Source organism: Spermophilus citellus (genome assembly GCF_964194105.1).
Source record: "Spermophilus citellus genome assembly, chromosome: 7".
Taxonomy (NCBI): domain Eukaryota; kingdom Metazoa; phylum Chordata; class Mammalia; order Rodentia; family Sciuridae; genus Spermophilus; species Spermophilus citellus.
Genome location: NC_138188.1, coordinates 134,945,041 through 134,969,034, shown reverse-complemented (window position 1 = coordinate 134,969,034; position 23,994 = coordinate 134,945,041). Strand labels below are relative to the sequence as shown.

Genomic DNA, 23,994 nt, shown 5'->3' with positions numbered 1-23,994 from the left:
TGTCTTTTAGTTCCTTTTGTAAGAGAGATGAACAAAAATGGGATTAGATTTTCCTAATGGTCCAACTCAGGGAGATAAAAGGTGATTGCCTAGGAAATGGCTGGTGGGTGGAAGTCGGGTTCAGTTCAGTTTCCTGTGACGGATGGGACATGGCGATGAGAACATGATCATTCTGGTGATAGAGTCACAAATTCACTTTGGGAATAAAATTGTGACAGTAATAAGAGCCGCTTTATCTGTGAAGCTGCAAAGAGAGTGGAAAGATTAATAACGCCATCTAGTTTGCCCTTTTAAAGAAATGAGTTGCTGAAGCAAAGACTCATAAGGAATGTTTGAGGCTGAGGATAAAATTGGAAATGGGAGAAACTCAAAGTTGAAACTCTGTGTGGCTTTCTCTGCTGTATTTTTTTGGGGATAGCACTCCCCAGAGAAGAAGTGATTTAAAAAGCCATCCATAGGATTGCTATTATGAGTAAATAATTTGTAAATTTTATGGGGTTTGTTATTGGTAATAATAAACAGAATAATGTTTCTTCCTTTATTTTTTGAAGTATTTTGAGATTGTATTCTCTATCCTTTTCCTCAAATCTACCTTTAAGAAAAGAAAAAAGCACTCACTTTTTAAATTAACCATGAATGGATCCTGAAACAGCAAACTAATTTGACTATCCTGATTCCAAGAAGAAACTTGAGGCCCACACGACAAGCATCTAATAAAGAACTGATGGGTTTAGATTAAGACAGTAAAATAATATAAAACAAACCTGCAACCGGACTCAAACACCAATGGGAAGCATAAATTTTAGCAGGTTCAATGACACAATGTTTAAAACCTTGGCAGGGTGCCTCTATGCATCTATTTTGTTCTGGTTAGATTTTTATGTTTTATAGGTATGTCACAACCTATAAAATTGTTATAAATACCACAATAAATATCTTTTTCCTTAAAACATGGGGGCTAATAGGCAATATGAAACACTAGTTCAAAAAATAAGTCATTCCTACCAAGCCAGCAATCCTAACACTTGTACATCTGTGACACCAGAATTCAGATATAACAATATAACAAATCGAAAATTGTGGTGGGATATGTCTGTAAAAAGTTACCTCATTTTGTTTGTAAATTTTAGGTTCATAAAAAGAAGCTTGAGAGTGTGCAAGATGTTATACGTCTGAGAGGAAAACAGTTGCAGACAAACATTAGGTATAAATAAAATGACTGATGGTTAAATGATGGCTTACATTTATAGGCAGTCAATATTTGGTAAGTCTAACAAATGAGTAAGCATAAACATTTCTGGTGTAATTAGTCCAAAATGGCATTTTCTTTTTCTTTTTCTTTTCTTTTCTCTTTTTGTTTGTTTGGTACTGAACCCAAGGGTGCTGTACCACTGACCTACATACCTAGGCCTTTTATTTTTGAAATTTGGAAACAGTGTCTTGCTAAGTAGTTGCCCATGTTGGTCTCAAACTTTGGATCCTTACTGCCTCAGCTCCCCAGTAGCTGGGATTACAGGCATGCAACACTGTGCCCAACTATTCCACTATGCTTATTTGTTGTGTAATGAAGGTTATTCTTCTTCAATAGGTCAAATTACTCTAGACCTTTGAGTTTCATTCTGATAATGAGATTCAGAGACATACCAAAATTGATATGCAGGTTAAAGGCACTGGGATATTTTTATTGGCTAAATATTTTCAGAGGCTAGGGGAAATATATCTTTACTTGGAAACTACCTAGTATCACCAAATTTTATTACAATTTGCCTATTTTCAAAGTAAAATAAAAATCTTTCATATTAAATAGTCAATATTTTGATTTGTTTCAGATATTTGATTTGAGTTTAGTACTTTGCTCTGTTCGAAGAAGTAATCCAGACACTGATGTGCTACTAAGAGAGTATGATCTCATATTGCTCCCATGTTTTGGAGTGGTTAATTAAAGTTTCCAAATGGCTATGAAGATGAGTATTCAGTTTTTGAAGATAGTTTCTCATGGATAATCTTCTTACTAGTCTCTGAATCATAAGGAAATGCACCTGTTTTATAGGAAGATAGATTGAGGGTTTGAGAACCTTAGAAATTGGAAAACAAGAGATAATGAAATAAAATTGAGGTCTGCTGAATGTTTTCCCACAACAATAATATACCACTGCACATAAAATGTAATTTTTAAATGATCTCTATTCCCAAATAGCCATAATTTTCATTATTGAGTTATTTTGTAAAACTTTAATGAGTCTACCACTATTTTAACAAAACTAGCAAAATCCAGCATATTTACTACAAAAGTCAATATTGACTTTTAACATGGAAATGCAATGATTTATATTTGAGAAGAGTTTTTAATAATTGTTTGCACAATAAATTGTCATGTATATGTTAGTATTTCAGATTTCTCATTTGCAATAGCGGAAGAACTATTAGAATGAGCTACTAGAACTATCTAGAATTAACTCAGAATTAGTATTTTTGTTACTCAATAATAATTAAAATCAAGCAATAGAACTCTCAAAACTAAAAACACTCATAGGAGTACTGTGCTCCTTATTTATAAATCATTTACTCATAATAGACAATATGTTAAATATTAATATATAAATAATTAAACTCCTATAAAAATGCTGTGATATTGTATTACTATACCCATTTTACATAGGGGGAAACCAAGGCCTCAGTCACATACTTCTGAGTCACATAGTGTAAACAGTACAAGAAGGATCCAACTAAATCCAGTCTGATGCTAATGTCAATGCTCTCAGCAACCATTCTTTATAGCAATTCTACTACATCTGGAAAGTCCCAAACTACAAAGAAATGTTTTAAAGTCCTTCATTCTTTCTGTCAGTTTATCTTATAACTCCTTATGCATGGGATTTGTGAACTTGCTTGCTTAAAAACAAAAATCAAAACAAATTTCTGTGTCCTAACCCAGATCTTTGGAATGAGATACTCCAGAGGCCATGTCTGATAATCCGCATACTTAACAAGAAACTTCAGATAATTTAGGAAATTCTGTTTGGTCCTAGATTTTACTGTGCTCTCTTTCTCCTTCCCCCATCTCCGCCCCTTTGGTATTAGGGATTGAACCTAGGGTACTCTTCCATTGAGGTACATCCCTATTCCTTTTTATTTTTTATTTTGAAACAGGGTCTCCCTAAATTGCCCAGGCTGTCCTCAAACTTAAATCCCCCTGCATCAGCCTCCAAAGTCATTGGGATTACAGGCGTCATGAACCTTGTTCCCTTTATTTTCTTAATAAATTTTATTTCATATATTTAAAATATAAAACATGATATGCTGAGATACATATAGATAATAAATTGGGTCCCCTTCTTTGCTCTTTTGAACACAGATTTCCAGGCAGCATTGATCATAAATGGTGAGCACCTCAATTTTGAGCCACAGGTATTTATTGCAGGCACCCAGGATCAGAGCTTTCAGCAGCTGCTAGAGTTTCCCGATTCCTGTGCTGTTTCCACCACTCAAGCAGTATTTTTTAGACAAAGTGCCTACTAGATGTGTAGTACAAATCCAAGCACTGTGAAGAGTACCCACGTTTAAAGGCCAAGGAAAAGCTAGGCCTAAGAAAAGAATACTTAAGTGTATCTTTACAGACAAGCATCTACAGAAGAGAAATTAGAACAAGAGATAGTCCATGCTTGTGCAATTATGTCAAAATGGATTCTACTGTCATGTATAACTAAAAAGAACCAATAAGAAAGAGAAATGATTCTCAAATCAAGGATCTTTTAAAGATGTTGAAATTAATTACTTTTGTAATAGGGGGGGTGAAAATCAAATAACCACCCTTATTTAAGATAATTTTCCCCATAAGTTCTATCTTCAGCATATAGTTTTATTGCCTTAACTCAATTCTCTGAATTAAGTGCTCACTGGATAAGGGGTAAGGGGGTAGAAAGTTATTTTTAAACATATACTTACTCCAATAGTGTCTCTTTAAAAATGAACCACATATAAAACAAAGAAATAAAAACCAAATTCTCTACTGAATTTCTTATTGTAATTGTTTCCTGCTACCAGAGGGATTCACTTGTGATGTAGTTTCCTTTGTAGTCACTAATATTTTCTACATTCTTCTCAAAGGAAGAAACAAGACCTAACTTCTCAGGTTTCCTTTGATGCTTTTTCTTAGTTATCTTTTGCAGTTGGGAATCATGTTACTTTCTGTAACATACTGTGTACATTATTCTAACATGTTAAAGACATTTTAGCAGTGATGCTAATGTGCATATTCTATTTTAATATTGAATCAAATAATATATTCTAAGCTATATACAGATCCTTCATAAGTTTATAGCTAAATTCAGTTGAAATGAGAGCATCTGCATTCATCAAGTAGTTTCTGGATTTGATCATTTGTACCCAATTTCCACTGAAATCCAGGCTTAGGGAGCAAGCATTCCATATGGATATCTTAAGGCTGAATTAGCTTTGGAGCTGAGTTTAAAATTGCAGGAGGAAACTCTATTTTGATTTCAATGTCTGCTGCATGCATAGCAGAATGGCTATTATTTATAAAACATCAGGATACCAAGGTATGAAAACTTTAAAACATAAAGTGAAACATATTTCATTGACTGATGTGATAGACAATCAAGCTCCCTGTCACAATTGCCTAGAGACAGACACACCTTTTAATGTCCTATATTCATCCTGGCTACTTTTACTCCCTCTGAAGGGCTTTTGAACTTGGATTTGACATCTCTTAAATTTATGCTTTCTCTAAATGGAAAGGGGTTTTCTTTTCTTACAGTCTTAGAGTTCAAATCTAACTTAGATTAAAGAGAAGTAGTCTAGGCCTTAGAAATTCAATGTTTGTTCTTTATCTTTTTTTTTCTTTTGTTTTTATGAGGTTAAGCTAAAACCCCAAAGTGGGACATAATGGCTTTAGAGACAGGAAGGAAATATTCTTTATTCTTTCTTCTAGTGTAAAAAGCCCACAAGGCTCTTTTGTAGAAAGCCCGCAGTAGAAGCACTCCCTCAAAAGCCACCTTTTTCTTCTTAATAGCCTCGGAAGAGACAGTGTTGAGAAAGATGACAGCACCAGGCATTGCTAATGTTAGACCCAGAAACAAGCTAAGTGGTTTATGGCCAAAACCCTTGTTTACTACAGTCACTTGTCAAAATAGGGAATTTTTTCCACCAATAAAATGTTTTAAAGGTCATTGCCTCTCAAATTGCACAATAAACAAGTCATCACCAGAAAGGGGAAAAAAATGTGGGAAATAATAATTTTGACGTCAGAGACAAAGGAGGAAAGTAATGATGAGGAAATGCCTGTATTGTGGATACCACAGAGGTGACAGAAACCTCTCTGATTTTAAAACTTGAAGTCTGCTGGGCACAGTGGCACATGTCTGTAAAACATCTCAGTGGCTCAGGAGGCTGAAGTGTGAGGGTTGCAAATTCAAAGCCACCCTCAGCAATCTAGCAAGGCCCTACGCAACTTAGGGAAAACCTGTCTCAAATTTTTTTTTTTTTTAAATCTGAGGATGTAGCTCAGTGGTGAAGCGCTCCTGGGATCAATCTCTGGTACCAAAACATCAAAAAACAAACCATTAAAAAACAAACAAACAAACAACAACAACAACAAACTTGAAGCCTTTAAAGCCCTATCCACCAAATAATAAGAATGAAATTGACCAAATTATATTGTTATGTTGTGTGCACATAGGAATATAGGAATACGTAACAACGAATTCCACTGTTATGTATAATTATAATGCACAATAAATACGCATGTACAAAAACCAGCAAAATAATAAATCTTTATAAAAATTAGCAAAGTGCAAATGCAAATCATTCATCCAACAAATATTGAATGTCTGTTAGATCACAGGAACTATGTGCTCAGAATAAAGATGGCGAAGTCCCTACTGTACAGATGGATCTTACATTCTAAAGGGCAATAGATCCATCCATGTTTATGCTATAAATTGCACAGACCCTTGAAAGCACATCATCTGAAGTAATGAAGATGTGTTTTCCTCCAAAGACAATGTTTTCACAGCAATAGCTGTCATGTAATTAACGATTAGAAATATACTATGTTTAAGGACCCAGAGAATAAAACACCATCTTCTCTGACCCAAGATAGAACTCTTCATAATTTCGAAAATGTAATTCATTCTTCTTTAATAAACACTTACATAATATATAATAAACACTTACATAATATATAATAGTGCTTTCTTAAATATGTTTGACATAAAATTCTCTTCAAAATCAACATCATATTTCACATGATAAAACAACCACAATGACGAGCTCCCCGGTGCCTACCTTGAACAGTCAGAGTGGCTGATGCTTCAGCTTTTCCAACCATATTTTCTGCAACACAAGTATATGATCCCATGTCACCAGCCATCACCTTCCGAATTTTCAAGGTATGATCATCTCGGATTTCATATCTAATATCGCAGCAAAAACAGCATGGTTAAGGATTTTGTTCTTGAAAGATCCCATTTTTACACTATGATGTATCCAGACATCAAATCACATGCAACAATCCCTTCAGAAATTCAAAACAAAGTAGAGGCTGTGATGTTCCTCTAAGTTAGCAGGCAGGAGAAATGAGCTTGTTTTCAATGTATATGAGCTAACATTAAAATATTTTCTTAAAAAAAAACATTTTTGAGTAAAGTTAACATTTATACATCTATTTCCTCAAGCTGTGGTACTCATGCTAAAATTAAATGACACTGAAAATTAATTAAATTTTTATCATGTGCTGGACTTTAAATGATCTATAGATTTTACCTTCTTAAATTCTTATAACAATTTTATAAAATAAGTATTAACCTTATCTTCATTTTGTAGGTGGGGAAACTGAGAAACAGGAAAGTGAGGTTGCTTGGTCTTGTCCTCAAGGAATTTCATGGTGAGCTAAAATTTGAACCCAGATAGTCTCCTTCTAGAGTTCACTTGATTTGCCTAGACTTCCCTGCCCTTAAAAATAGGGTTTCTTGAAGTGTCATGCTAACCCTCTTTTCTCTATATAAAATTTTCCTGAGTTATATTGTCTGGTATAGTTTATATATTGATAGACCAGATACTTCCCACACTCCAAGTAAATCCCCCATTCCTATTCCCAACTTACTAACAATTAGACATCACGTTTCAAGGGAGCATAATATTTAATATGTTCAATAATTATTTTCTTCTCTTAACATAATCCTCCTCCTCCTTCTACCCCAATCTGCCTATCTTCCTTCATCAACTCTCTATATAAATCTAACTAGTCATCCAGTTTGCCACTGTTGTCTCCAGGCTAAACAATATACAACTCTGATTTGTTCAACCAAATAATGGTGTCCCTATAACTGGCTTCTCCTCACAGTAATGGAACATACATCATACTAACAAAATTATGTTATTATAAAAAGTAATCCTGCTCATAATAATATTTCTTGACTCATCAATGTCATACAATATGATGTGAGATTTATTATTACACAAAGCCCCTGATGATATGTCCCCAGTATTTCCAATATGATATCCATTACTTCTCACCACATATATTATATGCTAGTGATGCTCAACTTTATACCATTCAAAATATGTGGTGTTCTTTCTCACATTCGTGTCTATGTTGTAAGGATCTTCTGTCTGGAACACAGGACTCTTTTTTTTTTCTTGCTTATCATATTGGTACCTATTTTTGAAGACTGTGCTTATCTGTCCTATTCCATGGGAATTCTCCTTATTCTTTCTCCCTACAGTTGCATAGGTCTGCCTTTATGTACAAAAGGGAATAATGATGTTATTCCATATCTACCCATATATGTGTCTTTCTGCAAGCTCCTCGAGAGCAGATGCCCTCTCTATGCCAATGTTGTAACCCCAACACCTAGCAGGTATTCAATGTGTGCATGCTGACAACTAACTGGCAAACTCAAATGCTTTATTCCACTGTCTCATTCCCCAAAGCTTGGTATTTCCTGAATCACTGCTCCTAGCCAATTTAAGTCCTTATCAGATACTAAGAAACTTCGAACTCTTCTACCATTCATTAGTGACACATAGCTGAGGAAAGGAAAGTCTGATTTTTAATTGGTTCATAATTCTATCATTATTGCTATATGTTTCTTCCTTTTCCTACCTGGCCATATACAAGAAGTTGGTATTAAATGTGATTTGGCTGAGCAGGAAATAAACTGTTTATAGAATACCATGTTTTACTAGGATTCCTTGTGCAAACCAGGGTCACAAAAACATAATCCAACCACAGAGGAAATCTGGAAACCTCCTGGTTCAAAGTATCTCTAGTATTCTATTCTGGCTCCTGATCAAGGAGTCTATAGATGCTCCGCAACCTTTGACAGGGATGTGTCTTTGTAAACCTATCATAAATTGAAATACCAAGAGTACAAAACTGCATTTTGTTCACCTAGCCCACTGAAGACCCCACATGGCAACACAGTACACTGTAGAGTATTGGTTCTTTCCCCTCCTGGTTACAAAGCCAACTGAAAGCTATGGCTCACCACTGCAGCTAGCATAGAGTATCACACCACATATCACCAGCCTGGGAAAGATCCAGATTTGAAGTATGGTGTCTACAGCGTGAATATAGCTTTCATACTGTCTTAAAGTAGAACATTTTAAATCAAACCTTAGCAGTCAAAGACCATCTATAGAGTTAACCATCTAACGGCACCTAGAGTCTGATGAGAAACAGAAATTCTAAGTCGATGAATCACATCATTAAATTCTGATCTGTACCTGGATTTGGGCAACTCTCCATCATCTTTCCTCCATCGGACTGTAGGCACAGGGTCTCCTCGGGCCTCACACTTAAATTCTGCACTGTCATCCACAGTCACTGCCAAGTTACTAGGTCTCTTCACAAAGGATGGTCTCTCTAAAATTAGAAAGAGCCATCTCAAGATAAAACACTTTAGATGTTCAGTGAGAAAAGATTTATAATTCAAAATATTGTTTAGAAAATTACTTCTCATAGTTTCCAACTTGTAGAGACTTCTCCCCATCTTTAATATTTCTTTCTACTTCTTTTTCCACATCTTTGGCTATTTTATATCAGTTCACTTCACTTCTCTTTCTACCCCAAAACAATGATATACGAATATTTCTCTCTTATATAAAGATCATTTGTATTTTGATTAAATATTATTTTATTCTCCCTTGTACAAAAATATAATAATGACAAAAATAATGATGATAATAAGAAGAAGGCTGTACAGTAGTAAGATTAGATACAATGGCACTTACCTAAAACAGTGAGCTCTGCTACTTCACTCTCACGTTCCCCGACCATATTGGTCCCAACACAAACATATTTGCCAGCATCACTTTTACGGGTGTAAGTAATCATTAGCTTTCCTCCTCGTATCTTAAAAAAAGAAAAAGTTTGACATATATACCATTAAAAGAATTTTAGCTATGGTTTTGTGGCAGGTCTTCATAAACGAATTCCACTCAAAGCTATATACCAAAGCCTAGTTATATCAAACAGCTGGTGTGTACTGTTTGCTATATTTATAGGTACTAACTTTAAACAGAGTAAATTCCAAAAATATAATATAAAAGGAAAACATGTTGCATTACCTACATTTCTTGTAAAATTTTTATATTCTGTCTAACTATGCTTGTGTTTCAAATCAATCAAGTTCTTTCCTATAAATTAATTAAGTGAAAACCACAAAGACACTGCTTGAATAACTTGATTAGCAAGTGCAAGAAAGAAAAAGGAGTCTTACTATCATATTAGTACATGTAATATGTAAATGTATTTATGTAATAATTGATTTCAGGAAAGAATATTTTAATATTGTTGTATGTGTAAAAAAAATTCTCTAGTAAGTTTTCCAGAGTTTTCTTAAAGAAATATATCTTATTTTACCAAAATGTAGTAAAATCTGCCATTTTCTAAATATATATATGTGTGTGTGTGTGTGTGTGTGTGTGTGTGTGTGTGTGCACATATTTAATTTTTTCAAATATATTTATATATATGTAGATGTACATGTAGCTCTCTCCCAAGCAGCTTCTTGGTAACTTTAGAGGCACAGACTGAACAGATCCCAATCAATCACTTGGAAAGTCATGTTCAGGTATAGTCTTGAACATTAATTGAATAATTACAAATATAAATAAATATCCAGTTCAAAAAGTAGACTGAAGTCAAATATGAATTAAGATTGGGATGCAGAAATTGGACTGGATTTATTTAATGTAATTTATTTAATGCAATGCACTTTCAATTAGGGAGGTGAGTTCAGTTACCCATGAATATCTATAATGTCCCAAACCCTGGAAAGGTTTTACAAGGATAACTTCTAGAATGTTTATTCATGAAGGTTTTAATCTCATATTTGCTTATTTATGGTGAGCAGATTAAACAAAGGAAAAAAGAAACAGAGAAACAATGAAGGATGAAAGAAGAGAGGGAGAGAGGGAAGAAGAAAGGAAACGTTCAAGCACTTTTTTCATTATGCCTAATAGAGTTTATTGAAATCTCTATAAAAGTTTTACTATTTTGGAATGCCTGAGTTATTTCAATGTAGAAAATCAAACTAAATATTCTGGTTGTATAAGAACAAACCAAATATTAACAGAGAGGTTTTCATTTCTGTTGTTTTAAAATTTAGTATTTTTTCAATAGTTGTATAAACAAATGATGAGATGCTCTAAGGTTCCACTGTAAATATCATCCTGGTATTTTTTTCTTTGCATTGTTCATTCTCTAACTTTCATATCTGAAATAATACCTGCATACAATAATCATGAGATGTGTGTTGACTAGAAACTACTATTATAGGTAAAATCTAGTTATTTATCCAATTTGATATAGTTTATAAAGGTTTATATATGTTAAAATATACCAAAGTTTCCTTATCCATTCATCTACTGAAGGGCATTTAGGTTGATTCCACAATTTCGCTATTGTAAATTGTTCTGCTATAAACATTGATATGGCTATGTCCCTGTAGTATGCTCTTTTTAAGTCCTTTGGGTAAAGACCGAGGAGTGGGAAAGCTGGGTGGAATGATGGTTCCATTCCAAGTTTTCCAAGGAATCTCCATACTGCTTTCCAGATTGGCTGCTCCAATTTGCAGTCCCACCAGCAATGTATAAGTGTGCCTTTTCCCCCACATCCTCACCAACACTTATTGTTGTTTGTATTCTTAATAGCTGCCATTCTGACTGGAGTGAGATGAAATCTTAGTTTGATTTGCATTTCTATAATTGCTAGAGATGTTGAACATTTTCTCATACATTTGTTGATTGATTGTATATCCTCTTCTGAGAAGTATCTGTTCAGTTTCTTGGCCCCTTTATTGATTGGGTTTGATTTTTTGTTGTTAAGGTTTTTGAGTTCTTTATATACCCTAGAGACTAGTGCTCTGTCTGATGTGTGGAACATTACTCAGCATTAAAAGAGAATAAAATCATGGCATTTGCAGGTAAATGGACAAAGTTGGAGAATTCCAAGTGAATCAGGCTAATCCTAAAAAACCAAAAGCCAAATGTTTTCTTTGATGTGAGGATGCTTGTTAGAGTCTGTAAACAAGTCAGGATGGCGCCTGGCATTTTGCCAGAGGGAGTGTTTGTGAAGTAATGCCAGCGAGCCATTAAGTGTGGAGATTCCTTATTGGTTGACTGCTGTATCTAGTTTATGTTAATTAAGATAAGCTGTGTGGAATGTATATATACCTCTGTTGTCCTACAATAAACGGCTCCCACTCCTGCTGTATCAATGTACACAAGTTGTTCGTCACCCCCCCCCCCAGTTATTTTGCTGCAGCCGGACTGCAGCAGATGCTGATTCATAATGGTGATGGGGTAGGAGGAGCATGGAGGAATGGAAGAACTTTAGATAGGGCAAAGGGGAGAAAGGGGAAAGAAAGCCTTAAAGGGGTAGGAATGATGGTGGAATGAATTAGACATCATTACCTTAAGTACATGTATGAAGACACGAACGGTGTGAAAATACTTTGTGTTCAATCAGTGACTTGAGAAATCGTGCTCTATATGTGCATTATGAAAGGAATTACATTCTGCCATCATGTATAACAAATTACAATAAACAATTAAAAATAAATGTTAAAATATATAATCATAATTTCATTGCTTCCATATGTATTTAAATTTTTGAATAAATCAAGGAAGAAAATATATGTCACACTAAAAAGAAAAAAAATCTTCCAGAGCTAATTATTATCGATGTTTTGTGATCTTTCTTTTTAGCTTTCTCTCCGCATGTATGTGTGTGCATGTATATGTGTGTGTGTATATATATATATATATATACTCACACATATATAAGTATTCACAAATGTAGTATATGCACACAGGCAATAAGATATGCATAAACATATATAAATATGAACATATGTACATATTAAAATTCTACTTTACTAAAATAGAATCATGTGGTCTTCTGTGACCTGAATTTTCAATGAAAATGAGGAGACTTTTATATTTTAATTGCTAAAAATATAGAACAGTTATTCAGCATTAATTTAAATGGCTACATAGTATTCATTGTATGGTTTTACATATTTTGTCAAATTTTTCCCCTACTGATAGATATTTAAAATGTTCCCATGTTTCCTCTCATAAACAGCACTGAAATCAGCATCAGCATTACATGTCTGTGTGTTTCTTATGCGTCTGCAATCATCTCAGAAAATCTTGAAGTAGGATTCTTAAATAAAATGAAAACCCAGCTTGAGACTCTTGGTTCTTGGTGCTACCTATTTTGTTTCAGGAGATGCTTTTGGTGTAAACATATCATTTTAAATATTGGTCTTTAGTGAAATCCCACAGTTAGAATGGCAGCAAATGTGTTATAATACCCTCATTTCTCACTAAAGGGATCAGCAGCTCAGCAAACTGCAACCTTACCTCCCTCTCACCTCCACTGTGTTCATCATTACAACATGTTCTAATTGTGCTTTTAAATGTCAGATTTTCCTTCCTGACTGTGAATTACAAGGCAGAGGAGCATATCTAATTCCTCTTCATAGCCTCAGAACCTGTCACCATGCCTAGTAAACAGTAAGAATTTTCTGGGAGGAAAGTGACTTGTCTGATGTCACATAACAAGTTGGAACAGGGCTAAGATTCTAGGCAAGATATGGGTCTCTGGTAATGTGAGTTGGACAGATGAAAATATATGCACAGCCCACAATCCTGTTATCATCATTACTCTTTAATAAATTTGAGTTTAATAAACTTGAATGCTTGAAAGTCAGAACAATTTGAGTATCATAAAATCAAGACCTTCCAACGAAGACCCACTATCATCTTTCATCATGTACTTATTTTGTAACACATAAACATTTCTAAATATTCTGAAGAAACAAACTTATTATAGCTAAAAGAAGAGTGAAAAACCCCAGTACTGAAAGAGAACGTAATTGATCTGAGATGTGGTCCTAGATGTACTTTTTTAAATATTTTTTTTAGTTATAGTTGGACACAATACTTTTATTTTATTTATTTGTATTTATGTGGTGCTGAGAATCAAACCAGCACCTCTCATGTTCTAGGCAAGCACTCCCCTGCTGAGCTACAACCCCAGCCCCTAGATGTACTTTTCTGGTTCTGTATCTTGGACAACACATTCAGCTTCCTTCTCAGCCTCAGAATCTAACCTTGAATGTCCTGGTATGTTTAGGAAACTGATTCATTTCAGAAGGAATTACACAATAATAGATAAAAGAGATAGGAAAAACAGAGGAAACAAATGGTTTAAACATTATTTTTGTTCTTAAAATCAATAAGTCAAGGTATTTTATCTAAAATCAAATGCAAGGCTTTGGGAATAATTTTAAAACATATTTAAGTGTATGTTTTAAACATATGTAGAAAATGAGAGCCAAAGGATAATAACATATAAATAATTTTCAACAGTAGAGATTTATTTCTAAGCTTTTGTATAATATAGTACTAATTTACTTTTATAATTTTTAAATACTTGGCAATGTCTAGTCTTTCTTATGCACACATGGGAATAATATTATTATTATAATACAGCCCAATGCTATTATATTTTGAAGGAATTCTTATAAATGGAGGAGGAGAATTTTGTTAGTAGGAGTTAAGAGAGGATTGCCTGGAGATTCTCAAGACATGGAACAATTCCAATTGTGAGATGAATGGTAGGAAACAATAATGAGATGAACCAAAACTCAAAGAGAGCTAAGAAATCCAAAAGACTTTGTAGTACACACCCTGTTATTACAGTCCTGACTGTAATAACTCAGCTCAATTATGGAAAAACTTGATAATTCATTTGACGAGGAGGCATGCTTTGGGAACACATATTGGTGTTTTTAGTATTTAATATAAATAGAAAAAACTGTTTCTATTTTTTTATATAAATTTACTTTACAGTTATCATTTACAATTGAATTGTATCTAGTATGTAAATTAAAAGTAACCCACTAGAGCCAGGTGTTTTGGTGTACACCTTTAATCCCATTAGGTAAGGAGGCTGAGGCAGGAGGATCTCGAGTTCAAAGCCAGCCTCAGCAAAAGTGAGGTGCTAAACAACTCCGTGAGACCCTTTCTCTAAATAAAATACAAAATAGGACTGAGGATGTGGCTTGATGGTCAAGTGCCCCTGAGTTCAATCCTCAGTAACCCCCCGCCAAAAAAAAAAACTAACCCACTAGGCTTTCTACAAATATTTTCTCTATCTTTTGTAAGTATACAAATACTAATAATATGTACCACTTGAACAATTTTTTTAAGAAATGTTCTTTGATGAGTCAAGTATCTTGAGAAGTTTTTTATTCTTAGTAGCATAGAACTAAATGGATAAACATCATGACTGCAATGCATATATAATTTACATACTGATGCAAAAAAATCTTCCAAACTTATAAAAGCTTTAAAAATTAAATTTATAAAACATTTTTAAATTTAAAAAATGTATTTTCTTCCATCAATAACAACGATTTTAGCTGTCAATGACTGAAAAACATCAACCAAATTGCACCTCTGATTTTCCACTTACGGTATTCTTCATTAATATTTTCTAGGATAGTACTATATATACAAAAATTATATAAGATATTTATAAACATTTTTTAATCCCAGACAATCTTTCAATACACACAGAGATACGTACATATAGACAAAACAAAAAATATCTACCAGTTATAATAATTGTATATTATACTATGCACTTGATTGATTCAAGAGATTAGTGCTCTATCTGATGTGTGAAGGATAAAAATTGCTCCTAGGATTTGGGCTCTCTGTTCACCTCACAGATTGTTTCTTTTGCTGAGAAGAAACTTTTTAGTTTGATTCCATCCCATTTATTGATTTTTGGTTTTAAGTCTTGCGCTATAGGAGTTTTATTAAGGAAGTTGGGGTCTAATCCCACATGATGAAGATTAGGGCCTACTTTTTCTTCTATTAGATGCAGAGTCTCTCTGGTCTAATTCCTAGATCCTTGATCCATTTTGAGTTGAGTTTTGTGCATGGTGAGAGATAGGGGTTTAATTTCATTTTGTTGCATATGGATTTCCAGTTAACCCAGCATCATTTGTTGAGGATGCTATCTTTTCTTCAGTGCATGTCTTTGGCACCTTTGTCTAATATAAGATAATTGTAAATTTTGGGTTAGTCTCTGTGTCCTCTATTCTGTACCACTAGTCTACCACTCTGTTTTGGTGCCAATACCATGCTGTTTTTGTTACTACTGCTCTGTAATATAGTTTAAGGTCTGGTATAGCCACCTGCTTCACTCTTCCAGTTAAGGATTGCTTTAGCTATTCTGGATCTCTTATTTTTCCAGATGAATTTCATGATTGCTTTTTCTATTTATATGAGGAATGACACTGGGATTTTGATCAAAATCTCATTAAATCCGTATAGTGCTTTTGGTAGCATGGTCATTTTGATAATATTATTTCTGCCTATCCAAGAGCATTTCCATTTTCTAAGGTCTTCTCTGATTTCTCTCTTTAGGGTTCTGTAGTTTTCATTGTATAGATCTTTCACCTCCCTCACACATTAGATAGAGTACTAATCTCTAAGATATATAAAGAACTCAAAAAGCTAAGCACGGAAAAAAAAAATAACCCAATCAACAAATGGGCCAAGGACCTGAACAGACACATCTCAGAAGAGGACATACAATCAATCAACAAATATATGAAAAAATGCTCATCATCTCTAGCAATCAGAGAAATGCAAATCAAAATTACTTTAAGATATCATCTCACTCCAGTCAGAATGGCAGCTACTATGAAGACAAACAACAATAAGTGTTGGAGAGGATGTGGGGGAAAAGGCACACTAATTCATTGCTGGTGGGATTGCAAATTGGTGCAGCCAATATGGAAAGCAATATGGAGTTTTCTTGGAAATCTGTGAATGGAACCACCATTTGACCCAGCTATCCCTCTCCTCGGACTATACCTAAAGGACTTAAAAACAGCATACTACAGGGATACAGCTACATCAATTTTTATAGCAGCACAACTCACAATACCTAAACTTGGAGTCAACCTAGATGCCCTTCAGTGGACGAACAGATAAAAAAAATGTTGCATATATACACATGAAATTTTACTCAGCGCTAAAAGAGAATAAAATCATGGCATTTGCAGGTAAATGGATGGCGTTTGAGAAGATAATGCTAAGCGAAGTTAGCCAATCCCCAAAAACCAAATGCTGAATGTTTTCTCTGATATAAGGAGGCTGACTCATAGTAGGGTAGGGAGGGGCAGCATTGGAGGATTAGATGAATTCTAGATAGGGAAGAGGGGTGGGAACGATAGGGAGGGGCAGGGGATTAGCAAGGGCAGTAGAATGTGATAGACATCATTATCCAAAGTATATGTATGAAGATTCATATTGGGTGTAAACATACTTTATATATAAACAAATATAAAAAAATTGTGGTATATATGTGTAATAAGAATTGTAATGCAAAAAAAAAGTACATGTATAAAGGCATGAATTGGCCTAAACATACTCTATATACAAAGATATGAAAAATTGTACTCTATATGTATAATAAGAACTATAATGCATTCCGCTATCGTGTATTTAAAAAACAATAAAATCAATAATACTAAAAAAAACCCTAAAAATTGATTCAAGAGATTCCTGTCTAATCAAAAGTAATCTCCTTTGTTAGGCCAAATCTAGCATTATTCTATTAAAATTAATAACTAACACATCTTTCATTTGTTTTATCTGGAAAAATATGCATGTGTATTAACACTGTAAAGCCTAACAAATAAGTTATACTTAGGCTTTATATGTTATAAATGTTTCCTCCAAAACAATGATTCTCAGTGAGGGCAATCACCCTAATCTTTCCTCGTGGATATTTGGCAATATCTGGATATATATGTACATATTTGATTGTCAGAAGTAGGAGAAAGGGGGACTAAGGATGTATCTCAGTGTAGGACACTTTTATAGCATGTTCAAGGGCCTGGGCTCAAGTGCCACTATCAAAAAAATGAAAACAAAAAAGAAAGAAAGAGCAGCTGGAGGGCTGGGGCTGTAGCTCAGCGGCAGAGCACTTGCCTAGCATGCATGAGGCACTGGGTTCGATCCTCAGCACCACATAAAAATAAAAATAAATAAAATAAAGGCATTCTGTCTGCAACTACAAAAAAGATTAAAAAGAAAAAAGCAGCTGGAGTCATAGTTGTAGAGTAGTTGCCTAGCATGTGTGAGGCACTGGGTTTGATTCTCAGCACTGCATATCAATAAAATAAAATAAAGGTTCATTGAATATATATATATATATATATATATATATATATATAGAGAGAGAGAGAGAGAGAGAGAGAGAGAGAGAGAGAGAGAGAGACAGTTTGTATAAAAAAGAAAAAGAAAGAAAGAATGAATGAATTATGAGCAGAGACAGTGTTACTGGTATCTAGTGGGTACCTGGCAGAGATGCTATTAAACATCCTACAAAGTACAGGGTAATCCTTCACATTAAAGAACTATCTGACTCAAAACATCAATAGTGCTTATTCTGAGACACTTTGTTCTAAAGGTCGAGTTCTGGACTAAGGAAAAAGGCTGAATTAAAATGATAAATGGAAGGAGAAGATAAAATTAGATGATATAAGACACATTTATTCTATTTGGAAAAAAATTGATTGGACTTCCCCAATTGGTATAAACACCTCTCAAGCCCACAACCCCTGCCCACTCCATCAATAAGACAATTTCACTATAAAATACAACATCCCATTTAGTATCCTGGCAATAACATTTAAGAATCCCAAAGATGTTACAATTCCAATGGAATTCTAAACAAGCTTCATTAAGCCTGAGAGAAACTGATTTCCTCAAAGATTATAAACACAGAAATTCATAAAAGTATAAGGAACAAGCAACACAGTTGGACAAAAGGAGAAAAAAATATAATAATAGTCTATCATTTCTATAAAATCAAATTGATTTAGGAATTATGGCAATGCCATTTGGCAATGGCTGAACTGAAGCCTTAGTTCTCTTTGCTACAACAACCAATATGGAATACAAAGTGTCCTATTCTTTTCAAAACACAGAAGAGAAACAGCACATAGTATGGTGCCCTCCATCAAATTAGCATACCAGCTTTCAGTTGGTACATAATGTACTATTAACCATCACCAATTTATGTTGAGTCATATATAATACCTATTGTAAATTTAGGATGCCCCCTTTTAACAAAAATTTGACATTTCCTCCCTCTGTGAAAGGAGGAAAAGTATGTCTAACACACACAAAATACTAGAAATGTAAAAACGGCACTATTTGAAACAATCTAAGAAATGTTTCTTGGCAGGTTTCTTCCTGCAGCTGGATTTGACAGCCAAATTGTAAACCTATCAAAAACTAGTTTGTATAATGAACAGACACAATGTTAAACACTGAGCTGCTGCAGCACTACTTCAATTAACATAATCCTGGGGGTGCAGAAGCAGAACGTGTTCAGCTTGCAGACAATATGCTGGCATCTAGCCTATGTCAAAAATCCAAGGCAGAGGTCTTGCTTCCTCATTACCATCCACCTTACCAGCCCCAGTGGTAACCACATTAGAAGCCCACATTTCCATAAGCTCTAGACAGTGCTTAAAGGGGGGCCTCAGCCATATACATACTTGATGAAAGCAAAACAAAAAGAAGGTCCCAGTAGTCTTGCTCCTTGTGGGGAAGGAGACAGGAAGGAAGAGAAGAAGGGTGGTAAAAATTTTTTTTCAAAGTCTCAAATATCTTTAAACTTTATATTCTTCATTGGAAGAGTCAGAATTTTTTTTAAAAGAAAATGTTTTGAAGACGCTGAGGTATAAAAGTCTTCAGTGTAGTCAATCCATATGATTTTATACAGCAGAAATAGTCCCTGTGAGTAAGTAGACTTGATTATCTTCCTGAGAAGTGAAAGTCCTCTAGAAACACTTAAAGACTGCTCTGGAGCAAGAGGAAATCCCTGTGTCTAAGGCTTTATCTCCTTTTCTGACCTGTTTACTGAATAACAATAATGAAAACTCAGGTATAAAGTACACTTTTTTTCTGCCCAAAGTGAAGAAAATCATTTATATCTCCTGATTCGCATGAAAAAAAAATCTACCATCATTATTTTTATTTTCGGAATACAGGAGAAAATTCGTATTATCTTTGCAAACATAAAAGCATGCTTCTTTATAAAAAAGTAAATTAAGTAAGCTTTTTGGTTTAGTTATTCTATGGAGTACACAGCTTACCCTGCAATCAGAGCTCACAATCAGAAATAAAGATGAACTTAGAATGAACTCGTTGGTACGTCTTCATTTTCTACCCTAGAGCAAGTCAGATGATTTGCAGGATCTGTTACACAGGAATTTTTTTTTTCAGGCATCAACCCCACAATGTTATCCATACACCTCTGGGTTAACACACTAAACCGACTGGGCCTAATTAACTAGTTTGGCTACACAAAATCTTTTCTGCTTTTAATTACATTAACCGAATGTGACTTGAATTCAACAGACCAAAAACGAAACCGCTAATTATATTAAGGGCTTCAAAGATGATTTCAAATTGCTAACCACCAAACTGTCATATAATTTATCTCATTTCCTTTTATAGAGTTTGCATTCAAAAATCTGTGCTTTTTACTAGAAATACTAAGACATTTAAGAAATACCATCCAAATAATGGATTAATAGAATACTGATTTAGAATGCTAAAAGAGAAACATAGTTCAGGTAATACATACGAGACACACATAGGCATCATCTTACTAATGAAAAATATGTGCGATACTTAATTTTTATAATTTTCTAAAAGATTGGAAATATTCACTTATAGTAGTAAGAGTTTGATTAGCAGGATTAACATGAAATGTAAATTTTTTTAAAGCACCTAGGATTTGATTAGAAGTGATTTTTTTTTTTTCCTGAAAAATCTCAATTCTTTACCATGGAATCATTTTCATGCTATTTTCCAAAGAAACTGAGATGAGACTTTTGAATTATAGTTTAGTCTATTGTTCTTAAACAATTTTCCACTGATTCTGCATGGGCAGGATATCTCTTCATAGCAATGTTGTCAATTCTGCCTGGATCCTCGACCTACAGACTGGACAACAAGCTGCTGTGAACTACAGAAATGCCTTGTATGGCTCCTTAATGACAATGAGATGCAGGTATCCCAGATGGCCAGCCATAACCCCTAGACATTCTCCTTGGTGAAGTAAGCTGCAGGACAGATTTGGATGGTCTCCAAGGACTCCTTTCAACAGAATCACATGAAGAAGAGTCACAGCAATAACAGCTCTTCTTTCTTGAAATGTGGCATTAATTCAACAATGGTAACAACAATAACAAACAAACAAACAAAAAGAAATGTAACCTTGTTTGAGCTTGGAACATAGAGAGGGAAAAAGCAAAATAACTCCCATTACTTTTTATTGGGTGATAAGGTTGGTGTCAACCTCTAGTGTTAGGCAGTGCAGAATAAAGCATTTGTATCTTTTAACTCATATCACCTTTCTTTCAAAAATAATCATCTTTTGCTGCACTCTAAATCAAGCAAAAACACTGGTAGCATAATTACATTGTACAAATAATAGACAAAGGATTGGATAAACAATCCATAAAGACTCATTAGCAATCTAAAATAATATAATTAAGTAAAAAATACTTCAGATAATTCTGATCTTATATAATATCAGAGAAAATACAGTATTTCTCATTTGGCCACATTTCTTACTCATATCCCCAGGTAAGTAGTACAATAAAAGCAGTTTTAAAGAAGACACAGTATTAAATGATTTCATGTTTTTATTAATTATTGCTTAATATTATATGTATGTACTTTATATTTCTGAATACACACATTTATAATTTTTCTTTTCTCCTTGAGATCTGACTTTTATTGTATTTATTACATAAAAATTAAAATTTTTGATAAATTTCCACCATCAAAAATCATTGACATAAGGTTTATATCTTTTATTCTAGTCACTTCTCTTAAGTATATGTATTTCAGGCTGGGTTTCAGCTCAGTGGTAGATTGATTGCCTAGCATGTGTGAGGCACTGGGTTCAATTCTCAGCATGGCATATAAATAAAATAAAGGTCCATTAGCAACTAAAAATGTTTTTAAAAATATATGTATCTCAAGAAATTAATTTTAACATTCTCTGCTTACATTAAGTTTAGCACACAAAATAACACTTTTAAATGATATGGTATATCCACTACAAAATAAATATAAAAAATAAACCAAGGGAAGTGAAATCAGTTATTCCTCAAGGCAAGCAAAGTTTATTAAAGTTTATTTACTCTTTCTAGTTTTCATGAAAATTACTGACTCTAATTTCATTTTCTAAAATATTTTCATATCTCCCTATTCCTATTTCATTCTGCTTCATAGGCCTATTGGAGAGATGAGTGTGGGGGGGGGAGGAGAAGAGGGAGGAGGATGAGGAGGAATAAGAACACACACATGGTTTTAAGTTATGTCTTGATTGGAACATGTCTGGTTTCATGTTGCTTGTCCAGAGGCCAGGAGATGAAGCTACATGTTCTCGTGACCATTATATAAACTGAGAGTATCTGTACCCTGAGATAGGTCAAACTTAGAAAAATAGAGGAATGCTAATATTGACCAGATTGATTTTGTTGTTGTTGTTATTTGTTTGTTTGTTTACCAGTGAGGTTTCAATCATATTGTAAAAAATATTCAATTTGATTTTTAAAGATTCATGTTGATTTCACTAATCCACTCACCAATTTTAAAGCAAAATGTATTTCATCTTTCACAGTCTATTTAAAATATATATAACACCTCTGGGATTTGCAAATACACACACACATACCCCCCCCACACACACACACACCCACACACATCTTGTCTAACAAAAGGATGCTGGGTGAGTATATAGGTCCTGTAAAGAAAACTGAAAGCAGCCAACTGAAAGCAGTCGAAGGGCCATTCTAAATTTTTCCAGGTGACATAAAGTGGACAGCTTTACAAGGAGAAAAAAAAATGTACTTATAAGTGTTTCGATTATTCTCTTAGGAATGGAATTGAGAGAAAAGTAGGCAATTAGGAGCTCTCCATTGGTGTCCCATGTTTGCCTGGACTACACAGATACAAGAGAACATGATCCAATTTCATTTGTTTGCTGGTACACTTTACAATACCATTTGAAAACCAACATGAATTCAGCCAGGAGTTTAAACACACTTGATCATCAGAGAGAAGCAGCAAGAGACTCATGCAGAAAAAGCAATTATCCCAGTGGGAACACGTGGCTCTCTACACAGCTTGGTGAGCTGCCAGCTGAGCACACAGGCCAGGGAGAGTTGCTGCCTAGGACTATGGCAGCTGCATTTCTCTGTTATTTCCATTTTTCCTATTAAACTTTTCATTTCTTCCTCTTAGCGATTTATAAATTGGTAGTTGGCTGTTTGCTTCTGCAGAAGCACACCTATGATAATTTGATTATAGTCTACACCAGAAAGAGCTGTATTGTTAATTGCAGGCAAGTGAGAGCCACCCTGCAGAGAGACATATTTAACTTAAAGGGGAAAGATGATTTTCTTTGTGAAGGTATAAATTAGTACCTTTCTATCTATCTACTATATCACCAGAGTACCTTTTTAATGAATCCTAATCTTATCAAAGAATAAAAGAAAGAAGAAACACAGGCTTCTTTAAATATACCTATTTTGACTGCTTAAGTGTGTCTCAAAGCCAGAACAAAGACTTGAGTTTGGCATTTTCTCTTGCAAACCCATTTTCTTGGGCCACTCAGAGGTATGTAGTCTAAAGCAATCAACCGAGAAATCACCCCCTAATTTATAGTATTATAAACTAGGGACAGACAAGTGGAATGAGTGCTGACAAAATGCAAAGCAGATGACTCACTGAAGCCTTTTAGCAGATTCCCCAGGTGTCTGGTTCCCAAGTCATTAATACTGGAACCTAAAAGTGAATCCTATAAAAAGCATGCAATATAAAGAGTGGTTTTCTAATAAAATAGCCTTTGCTAGCTATCTCCTAAAAGCAAAAAAAAAAAAAAAAAAAAAAAAAAAAGCTGATTGTTTTTTTTTTACCTCTATGAAAATTCTGGACAGATTACATGGCAGTATTCAGCATGGATATGAAAAATTAATTTAGCTTATAGCTATTAAAGTTAATATATTATTTCCTTCACAAGTCTCATGAAACAATGTCCCACTGTTTTAAAGGTAAAAACAAAGTCTTATGGGCAATTTTCACTTTCCCACAAAACCAGGTTTGCTTTTTATCACCTCATCCAACCATCTGGCTATAATTCTGAATTTACATACAGTCACTGCTAAAACAGACTGAACCTAAAATCTATGGAGGAATTATGACTATGCTCTAGAAATAAAGATGACAAATGTTCATAGTAGTTGAGGGGAGAAAAGCTCATTTTTAAACTCTTGGCTCTTTGGAGTTATAAGTTCACCAGCTGAAAATACTTTTCCAACAGTAAATCCCTATTTTTCCTCT

The 23,994-nt window shown here is 34.2% G+C and overlaps 1 protein-coding gene across 1 annotated transcript in view; it reads right to left on the bottom strand.

Moving 5' to 3' along the window:
• The window catches only part of ROBO1 (roundabout guidance receptor 1), a 385,179-nt gene that overhangs the window by 102,209 nt on the left and 258,976 nt on the right, over window positions 1–23,994 (bottom strand). Inside the window, exons 4-6 of the mRNA XM_081301295.1 lie at window positions 9,256–9,376; window positions 8,749–8,887; window positions 6,307–6,434 (exon numbers count right to left, since the gene is read on the bottom strand). Coding sequence (XP_081157421.1) covers window positions 6,307–6,434; window positions 8,749–8,887; window positions 9,256–9,376 — 388 coding nt within the window. The remainder of the gene's footprint in view (window positions 1–6,306; window positions 6,435–8,748; window positions 8,888–9,255; window positions 9,377–23,994) is intronic.